The sequence below is a fragment of the Crocodylus siamensis genome, chromosome 2, assembly GCF_052110815.1.
Source record: "Crocodylus siamensis isolate JL-2025a chromosome 2, ASM5211081v1, whole genome shotgun sequence".
NCBI classification, from domain to species: Eukaryota; Metazoa; Chordata; order Crocodylia; family Crocodylidae; genus Crocodylus; species Crocodylus siamensis.
The window spans coordinates 172,223,692-172,233,518 of NC_143396.1; the positions used below are offsets into that span (position 1 = coordinate 172,223,692).

Genomic DNA, 9,827 nt, shown 5'->3' on the forward strand with positions numbered 1-9,827 from the left:
TCCCCCCAGCCCCCAGCAGGCTGGAACTCTGCCAGCCTGCAAGAGGAAACCCCGTTTCCATGTTCCCCCACCCTTTAAGAGGAGAAAAACCTGTGTTTTTCCACAGTGAATGGAAAACCCAGATCCCTGCTTATCATTTTCTGGCCTGAAGCAGTTGATTTTTGCCCACAGTTTGTGTATTGGTTGCTGGAGGTGATATTGCATCAAATGAATTCCAAGGTATCAGACCCTGTAGAACCTCAGTATAAATCGGGTACAAAATGTTTAGAAACTGGTTTTTGATTTTGTAAGAAATTCTGAAAGAAAAATACCGATACAGAGTCTCTTAAAACAGTACAACTTTATTTTCAGCACAAAAAGCAAAATAAGCAGATCACTGCTGAAGTGATCTGGAATCCTTTCATCAGGAGGGATTTACTTTACAGAATGAAGCCAAGCAATTTACCCTTCAGAATGTAAAATGAGCTCAGTACTGCCAAGTCTTGCCACAGAAAACAATGCGAAACAGAATTGGGTCACCACAGCCTCCTTTTCCACACAAACCCACTGCACCTTCTGTCTCAATATTCTGGAACAAGATAAGTTGAAGCAGGTTAGCTAGCTCATTATGAGATCAAGATTCAAGGTGAGGAGGAGGAGATTGATTTATTATTTCAGATTTATATCCAGTTTTGTCAGGGTTCTTGGGTCAGAAAAAAACTCCTCAGATGTACTGCACATCACTTGTCAAGGCTGAAAAATGTACCTAGGAACTGGAGAATATAAATTGGCCAGGATACAGAAAGACTGAGTACATAGAGGAATAGTTTTTTGGTCCAGCAATTTGGTTGGCATAAAACGAGCTAAGAATCCTTACAGGGAAACAATTTCAGACAAAATACACACTATAAAACATTTATGGCAGAGCTGCTTTGTACAATAAGGGCTTGTTTTTTTATTCTATTTTTTTAAAAAGACCCAAACTCTACTATAGCAGTATTTTTACCAGTTATACATGATTTAATGGAACTGAAGGAAGTTATAAATAATTCAGATATGAGAGAACAGGCCTGGAACAGAATGAGGGGTGAAGTAATGGCAAGTTCATTGCATGAAAGGGGAGAAGAATGGTGTTTTTCAAGGAACACTCTTAACTAGCATATGGTACACTGCAGGATGGAGTGGCCGAGACATTCTTTATTTGCACAGCTTTCTAATGTACAGAATACTGCAGGTTTATAGTAAAATGAGGGCTTTACACATGCGTTGCGTCTCAAAGTCCTGAACACTCTAGACAGTGACTGCTTTAAACAGACAATACTTTTCCATATATTTATTCCAGAAAGATACACAAGTGGTATGCTAAGTATCTACCAGACTGGCTACAGAGAAGAAACCAAGTTGAGTACTTGAAGCGACTTTCTGTTTTTAAAACCACGCTTTTGGTCAAATCCTTTGCACTTCCTTTTCCTATTAAAAAAAGATGGGGCCAGGTTTTACCCTGTTACCTAAACTCTAAGTTTGCATAAGAAATGTCTTCCTCCACATACCAAAGTGCTAATTTATGAGGATGCTAGTACCAACTGTCAAAGGCATACAACAAGGCCTAAAGCAACTTCAAATTATCTTTTAGACACTGCAAATTAATATTTCCCTGCTCCCTAGGTTTTCAACTGTTTCAGGTCTTTAATGGTTGCAATGGGAAAGCCATGTGTACCTATAATCGCTCACACATACTTATGATACAAAGAAAATACTAACAGCAGCCAGCGCTCTCCTGTAGGGTCTCTCCCCATCTACTACAAAAATAATCAGTAGAACCAAACTCTTATCCTAGTAACATCTCACTCTATCCCCAAGTCCATCAGTAGTTCAATGTAACAAGAAGTTATTTAGCTCCAAGCCTACCCTGCATGCAATTTGGAACTTCAAAGCACTATACAAAACTATTTTAACCCACAGAAATACCACTGGCATCCCCATACCAAAATATGAGTCAGAAAAAAGATTTCGCTTAAAATCGAGGAGCATCTGCTTCCCACGCTCACATTCAGCTTTGTAATATGCTCTGCTTTTATAAGTGAACCGAGCACAGGCCAATTGCCCATGTTATGGTTATGGATTTACTTTGATCACAAACCTTCATATTAACAGCATGGGAAGACAGTGAAGTTAACACTGAGGCCATGGACAAATCAATAGAAGAGGGCTGAAGGATATAGATAGCAAGAGAATAGATGACAGCTGACTATCAACAAGATCAAATTGTGTCATACATAAATTTTAAAAAGGTTAGAATGAATCGTTCACCTTATTTTAAGAAATTATATGACCCAGATGTCCAAGACCACCCACAACAACAGCTTCTTTGGACTCCAACTTGTTATCTGATCCTCCAGAAATCTCTCAGCAGGATAAACTGAGGGTGACTTTGAATAAGTCTAACATTGTCACAGCTTTCCATTCCATAAAAATTCCACTACAAGGACCTCACTCAAGTCCGTGCTTTCGACACCAGATAGTAGAGGATGAAGAAGATGACAATCAGTCCAACAGAAACATAACAGAGTAGTTTGCGATTATCCCTCCCTGATCGCGTCATGCTGGAAAAACGCTTCCCGGTCCCAGTCAGCAGGCCGGTCACACTCATGAAATCTGAGTCCTGAGGGGCAGAAAAGGTGAAATGGAAAAGTTATAACACAAGTCATAGAGTTCACCTGGAATGCACTCCTTATTTCAGTCATTAGCTGCCATGAGAACAGACAGTAACAGAAATTCTAAGTCTAGATTAAGAGAAAAAACAAAATACAAGAATTCAGTTTTTGACAAAACAGGTTTGGCTACTCTCAAAATCCAGTGAAAAGCATCATGTTAAGGATGTCTGAAGGGCAGGATTGTAAATGTAACACACTACCCAGAGTGTAACCCCCACCCTATGTTAATGTAAGTTTAAAGGTTTTAATTGCACCCTAACCAAAATAATGTCGTGCCCCCCAGAAAAACTTTATTTTCCCTTCCCCCCCTAAATCACATCATACACCATACCTCAAAAACACGTGTTAGTGCTGCATGTAACTGCTCTGCCTGTCAAAGCCAGTTATCACTGATTAATTCCATGTGCAGCCTTAGTCCAGAATAAGAGTGACCCCACATGGAATCAGTCACAGATAGCATGTGTAAACAAGCCTTTGAGATTAGAAAAAATGAAATTCCTTCCTGTAGTGTTGTTTGCAGAGTAGGTAATAATGTTGCTCAATGTTGCGTCAAGGCACTAAAATACCCTGCTATACAAATTCTTCCCGATCTTCTTTCCTTTCCTATCTTCTCACAGCACCACCATAGTCACAAATCACATTTCCCTAACCAAAATCTTTTTTTTTAAAATGGCTGCTGTTCACTCCAATTAGTTTCTGATGACCTCCAACCTGCCCCTTTCTTAAAGTGCTTGAAAAGAAGGCTACTTTCTCAAACCTCTCCCAGAACTATATCTGAAATATGCAGTTTAAAAATGGCTACAAACAAGGAATTTACTTTCTTCCAATTGTCAATAACCCTTTCCTTTCTGATGACAGCTGGTCCCCCCCTCCTCAATTTTGATTTCAATGAAAAGCTTGTATCAAATTTTTCCTCCTATACCACCTCCCCAGTTATGCAGGCATCTTCATAGTTCCTCCTATTTACCCAGTAGCTTTGCACCTTTGATAATGGTCTTACTTCTGCATCAAGAACCCTCCTGTTGGCTGTGCTCTTTTCTTCCCCTCGCTTAATTATCTGATTTCTACCTTTATCATTTGCTGTATTTTTTAAAGAACAGTCAGATGAATACATCATTGCAGAACTTTAAGGAAGTCAGAAAGGGTAAGAGACAATATTAATTTCACAGTTTCTAGCTTAAACTCAGGTTTACTGCAAGACATTTATCTGAAGTCCATCTGTTGAAGGGAAGGAAATAAAAAAAATGGGCATACTGTCTTGATTTAAGACCTCTCATTTAACTTTTCTGCCATAATCATGGTCTCTTCCTTCACCCTAACCTTCCACTCTCCTCCATTTCCAGTGCAAACAAGTATACATTAGACCTTCCACACACTGTCCACGACATCACTGTCTGAATGCCAGCTCTGCTGAAGCCTGAATAGGTTCATTTTGCCTTGCTTTCAATATTGTGGTTATCTTCTATAGGGGTTACATGCTCTAGCTACCCAGATTCCAACGTGCAGGCAACCACTTCCCAACTCACAGAAACAGCTTGACCACATCAATCCCAACCTCAAACATTGGCATTGGAATCCCTTCCTTTAATAATTCAATCATGAAGTTATTCTTAGTCAAGAAATTCTTGGTGGGCACATTTTAAGCTACAGATCTGGTCTTGTGGCCAAATAGTTTGCTTATTACTTTAAGTAATAAAATGCTTTGAAATTAAATTGTATTATATGAATGAAAATCATAATATTAAACAACGGAAGAAATCTTGAGACAAAAAAATCTGCTTGTGTGAAGCTAGGGGATTTTCTAGCCACAAACACACGTATTGGCTGCACAAGCCATTCCCCAAGTTCCTGGAGTCTCAATCAGCAATAAAGAGTTTATAAAACATGCCAGGTTTTGTCTCAAAAATCACCATTTTTTAAATACCCGTGGTAATTAAAAATGAGAAGAAAAAGGAACAGAGTACTTGGAATCAGGGTCTGTAGTGTTATAATATCAATTCTATAAATCCAGTGCATTTCAGAGACTGTAGAAGTACCCCCAAAAGATTTATAAACACTTCCAAAACTCCCAAACAGGAGTGACAAAGGCAGACAGGCTTATATTATCTTCATAGGAGCCAGTTTGTAATCCTAGTAAGTAATTTCTATCTGCATTACTGAACTATACTATTCCCTATCAGTGTCAACTGTTATTAAATGCTGGCTGTATTTGCCCAACATAATATTGGGAGCTTTTAAGTGTCTGTTGGCCTATGTACTTAAAACCCCAAACAATGTTTTCATGTTACCTGATATGTGCTGGGTTGTTAAACCCAACTGCCAGAGTTTGATCACCTTTCCTTCTGAACTATAGGGCAAACCCTTTGAAGTCAGCACAAAACCATTCACAAGTTAGACATCTCACCAGTGTCTTACCATGCCATCCAGATAGTGATTTTGATCTTCAGCATCTTTGTCAATATCCAGTGCCAGCTAATCAAAACACAAAAGGATGCAAGTGTTACTGTCTCCAAATTAACAGATCAACTCCTAATATATCTGAAGCTGGTGAAAATCCAGCCACACAAACAGGCCATCACTTCCACTGCCTCCTACACATTACACACTGCCATGTTTGCTCTGTGCAATGAAAAAAAGAAGACAGGGGAGGAGGGAGATTCTCCCTATATTTTAAGATTATATAAATTCCTGAGCTTTGCAGCATTGGAAATAAAGGTCTACAACTAGTTGGAAGCTGCTGTACATGAAATGACCATGCCAATCATGAAGCAGTAACAGAACACAGATTCTGGTTTTTTGCTAATGATGCTGTCTGTGCGTTGGAGCCATATGCTAATTGAGGATTTTGACATTAGTGGAAGCAAATTATTACTATGAATACTCCTTTAATAGCCATGGATACACCATGACTATCATGACCATAAATATCATCGCAACTCCCTCCTGAAGGAAAACAGAAAGTATCTGCATGTTTTTTATTAATATTTTTAACCTGGTTTTATAACTACTTTCTTCCACAGAAGGCATGCCTGGCCTGACATGTTTACCTGCTTTGGCCTCCCTGCTGTTTACTTTTTATAACAAATTCCTTCTCTAGCTGCCACTAATACCAGACAATTTTGGTGACAAGAAAATTGGTAAAATTTCCCAGGCTACTTCATTAGAACAAGTTAACTATGCAACCCACCACAGGCTGCATCATATCCTGGATCTTCTCAAACCATGGAATAAAGAAATCACCTGTGTGTAAACCATCTCCTCTCTCACAGTGAACACAGCAAGGAAAATGGACCACATTGAGTTAGTAACTAACCGATTTCAGCCTGGTGACTTTGGTGGCAAGATTGTCCGCCATACGCTTGTTCTCAACATCTAACATATCATCCATACCGTTCTGACCCTGGCCTGAAAGAGAGAGGAGGAGTCTTATCAGTTATGACACAAACATCATGTCAACTCATCACAGCTGGTGAAAGAACTGGGATTTCTGTTTGCAGCGCCGCCACCACTTTGTTGTTAGTTAGGAGAGAAGGAAGGTTAGGTGATTCTGAGTACCATTTTAAGAACCTGTTTCCCTTATCCCTCAAATGTCACCCTAAATGTATGATATGTATCCGAGACAAATTCATCAGACACCCAACATACATGCAAACCCTGAGCCTGCCTTAGCTACACAGGTGCAAATCTTGAGAGAACTTGGACTCAATTATTTATAGATATATTATGTGTGTGTGCATATACACCCCCCATCTATACCTAGATATGCAGACACACACACATACACGCACATATACACACACAGGTGTGTGCATCTGCGTATCCACATACAAACACGCATATATTTGTTCTTTGACACACGAGGATCTACAACGTGTACAAGACAGGTCAGCTAGTGTGCCGAAAGGGACCTAACAAGATACCTGCATTGGCAGCTGCCGACCCACTGCAAACGTATGCCCCAAGCCACGGGGGTCACTGCAGGACGAGTGGGGTGGCAGGGCGCCTGGAGCTCTTACCGAGCCAGTTATCAAAGGGGCCGGTTGAAACGTCTCCTGCCTAATACCTGCCCCACCAAGAGATACAAAAAAAGAGATGTACTCCTAGCACCTAGGCAGCACTGGCAGGCGTGAAACACACCTAGTGCCAGCCTCTGACCTGCAAGCAGCCCAAGCAACCCCTGGCCAGGCAGGTGAGCGCGGTGGGAAGGCGGACACACAGCATCCCCCCCTCCCCCAACCCGGGCCGGGACCGGCAAAACAAAACCTCCCCCAACCATGTCCTCCCCACTCTCGGGCAGCCCCAGGGACCCCCCCATGCAACCGCGCGAGCCCCCAGCAGGGATCCGGGGTGGGCTCCCCCGGCCGCGCTCACCGCGCCCCCACTCCGCCATGGCCGCGGCCTGTCTCCGTGGCCGACCTCGCCCCGCCCCGCCGGGCCCCGGCTGCTGTGGGCGGAGCCACCGCGTCTCCTTGCTCCGCCCCGCACCGGGCTCCTGGCTCCACGCTGCATGCCGAGAGCCGGGGGTACAGAGGCCGGAGACTCGCCCGTGGGGCTGGCCCCCTCTGTCCGCCCGAGCGGCAGGAGTCGGGGTCTCCAGTTATAGCAAGGGAAGATTAAGAAGTTAGTGAGGAAAATAAAACCACCTCACGCTAGGAAGGTAGCACAGCAAAGGGGGTCCCCTGGCAGGGAAACACTGTGTATCTGCGGCCATGAAGGCAGTTTTCCTCAAGCGCTCCCGGGGATAACAGCTCCTCGGCTGCCCGTCCAGGTGTTGGGGCTTAAAGCCCGCTTGATGGAAACGGCAGCCCCTCCCTAGCTCGCTCCTGCGGCCACGCGGCTGAGGGCGGGCGGGCGAAACTCGGGGGCCTCCGAGCCTCGGGGCTTGGGCCTGCCCCTAGGACACCTGCTAGAGGATTTGGGAAAGATCTGCAGCCCCGGTGGGGACGGAGGATGTTTGCCAGTTGTAGGGCCGCTGTGGTTCTTGGCTGACGCAGGGATTTGGACTCAATTTGGCGGGGAACATGAAACATTTCTTTAAAAAAACAGGTCACCCAGAGAGGTGGTGGCCTCTCCATCCTTGAACGTTTTTAGGACCTGGCTAAAAGCCTTGGGTGTGATGACCTAGTGGGGGGATGGTCCTGCTTTGAGCAGGGGTTGGACTAGATGACCTCCTGAAGTCACTTCCAGCCCTCATTTCCTAAGATGCCACTCATAAAAGCCCCTCACCTCTCTGGCAGGTTTCCTGGGACATCAGGGCTGCAGCATCCCTCCAGCACTGCCAAAGGCAAAGGGCATGCCTGTCCAGCGCTGTTTGACTTCCTTTTTTCTCCCCTCTATAGCAGTGACTCTCAGGCAGGGGGCCATGGCACCCAAGATCCTTTTTAAGGGTGCCACACCAGGCTAGGCTTGCAAATATTCACATGTGATGCACAGGATAGACCCAGTGACTTCAAAGAGGAATACGTAGCGGCAAGAGCCGGCATGCCTGCTGTGACAGTCGGGAGTTCTTGTGGGTGATTCTTTTATCAGACCTTCTGTGTGTGGTTGGGATAGACTAGTGCTTCTCAACCTTTTTAGTCTGAAGGCAGTCTCCATAGGGAGTGGCATTGGGATTATTGGACTGGACAAATTCTTGGGGGAAAAGGGCATCAGTAGCTATTGAGTACAGGAGTTAGGGGTTTAGCCTCTGACTTCAAAGTTCCTGGACCTTAAATGCTAAAGGCTGCAAGTGATGCAAGAACATAAATAAAAACCAACCCTAATCTTGTCTCATTTACTCTCCCTTTCAGCATCCACTTTCTGTCACTGTGACACAGGCCAATTTGACACATAGGGTTAACGTGGACTTGATTACCACAAAGCAATAGTTACCCCCCACCCCAGCCCCATAAGCAGTGGAACGGGGTGGGGCACCCGGGCCATAGCCTGACCAGCATTTAGCACGTTAATTTAGCTAGCCATGCAGTTAAAAAAATAGCTGTGAGGTTTTAGCCAGAATGGCAATTACACATTTGTGGGTTACATAAATTAATGTGCTACAAGTTTGTCGGGCCGTGGCCTGGGTGGCCCACCCCATTCTGTGGCCTATGCCCTCTGTTATTAGAGGGGGCTATTGGGTATATGTCAATTGATTTCAGGGGACAACAAAAGATAAAACAGAGTGAGGTCAGAGGTTCAAAATGGGGGACAAGTGGGGGACACTGAGCAGAGTACACTGGACAGTGCCCAGGGAGCTAGTGGACACTGCCCAGTGAAACTGCCTGGAGATGTGAATGGTCCCCCTGGCCAGAGCCTCTGTGTGACAAAGGATCCACGGCCAAGGTGGACCTATAGTCCGACACAGTCAATGGCAATTCTTATGTTCTTACAGGCTGGAGGCAGCCCATCAGGAAAGACCAGCTCTTATTTTTCACTCATATTTAGACTACTGAAAAAAAATAGAGCAATTCTGTTGCAAAGAACTCACACAGGCCATTCCAGGTCTGAATGCTTTTAACACCATGGATTCCTTTCCTGACATCTCTGGGTTTATTTTGTGAATCCCATTAGCACGCTCAACAGGGACAACATTGTGTGGCACCCCTGAAAGGATCTCAAGGCATCCCCGGGTGCCATGGCACCTTGGTTGAAAAGCATGGATGTAAACATCCAAGCTTCTGGGTATCCTAGGACCCTACCTCAGGCCTGTGGCCTTGCTGCATTCTTTGCAGCAGCAGAATAGCTTGATTCTTTTTTTCTTTAGCGGAAACATGAGTGAAAATGAAGAGCTGTCATTTTCCAAGGGCTGCCTTGAGTCTCATGAGGGTGTCTGGAGTCTGAAACAAGGTTGAGAACCACTGTTGTAGGGATTCCTAGAAAATGAGGGTTGGAAAAGACCTCAAGAGGTCATTTAGTTCAGTGGTTCTCAACTTTTTTCTGTACCAGGACCCATTTGTAAATGTCGATGGCCGGTCTGGACTCACTCCCGACCCGCTGCCCCCAGGCCCTAGCCCCTCAGCGTGTGAGGCAATGGAGGCCCCAAGCAGCCCCTGGCAGGCTGGAGCTCTGCTAGCCTGCAAGGGAAAAACCCTGGTTTCCCATGTGTTTTTCCTATCAAGGAGAATTCATTTTTAAAGTTTCTTGATCCATTTTCCA

The 9,827-nt window shown here is 44.4% G+C and overlaps 1 protein-coding gene across 2 annotated transcripts; it reads right to left on the minus strand.

Annotated features, from left to right (window-relative positions):
• Nucleotides 1-327: 327 nt before the first annotated feature.
• On the minus strand, nt 328-7,124 carry BET1L (Bet1 golgi vesicular membrane trafficking protein like). 2 transcript variants are annotated; one of them, XM_090032314.1, is made up of 5 exons: nt 7,065-7,124; nt 6,614-6,756; nt 6,007-6,098; nt 5,109-5,165; nt 328-2,641 (listed from the first exon to the last, which is right to left on the minus strand). In XM_090032314.1, the coding sequence occupies exons 3-5, from the start codon at nt 6,079-6,081 to the stop codon at nt 2,474-2,476; spliced, it is 300 nt and encodes a 99-aa protein (XP_089888440.1). In that variant the 5' UTR covers nt 6,082-6,098; nt 6,614-6,756; nt 7,065-7,124; the 3' UTR covers nt 328-2,473. The 2 variants fall into 2 exon arrangements, with proteins under 2 accessions (XP_089888440.1, XP_089888439.1); XM_090032313.1 differs by lacking the exon at nt 6,614-6,756.
• Between the last annotated feature and the right edge of the window lie 2,703 nt (nt 7,125-9,827).

Excerpts from the sequence above, each read along its gene's own strand:
- BET1L (XM_090032313.1), bottom strand. Across the intron at positions 5,166-6,006 it reads AAGTCACCAGGCTGAAATCG|CTGGCACTGGATATTGACAA; the intron begins GTTAGTTACTAA and ends TGTTTTGATTAG. Across the intron at positions 2,642-5,108 it reads ATCACTATCTGGATGGCATG|GACTCAGATTTCATGAGTGT; the intron begins GTAAGACACTGG and ends TCTGCCCCTCAG.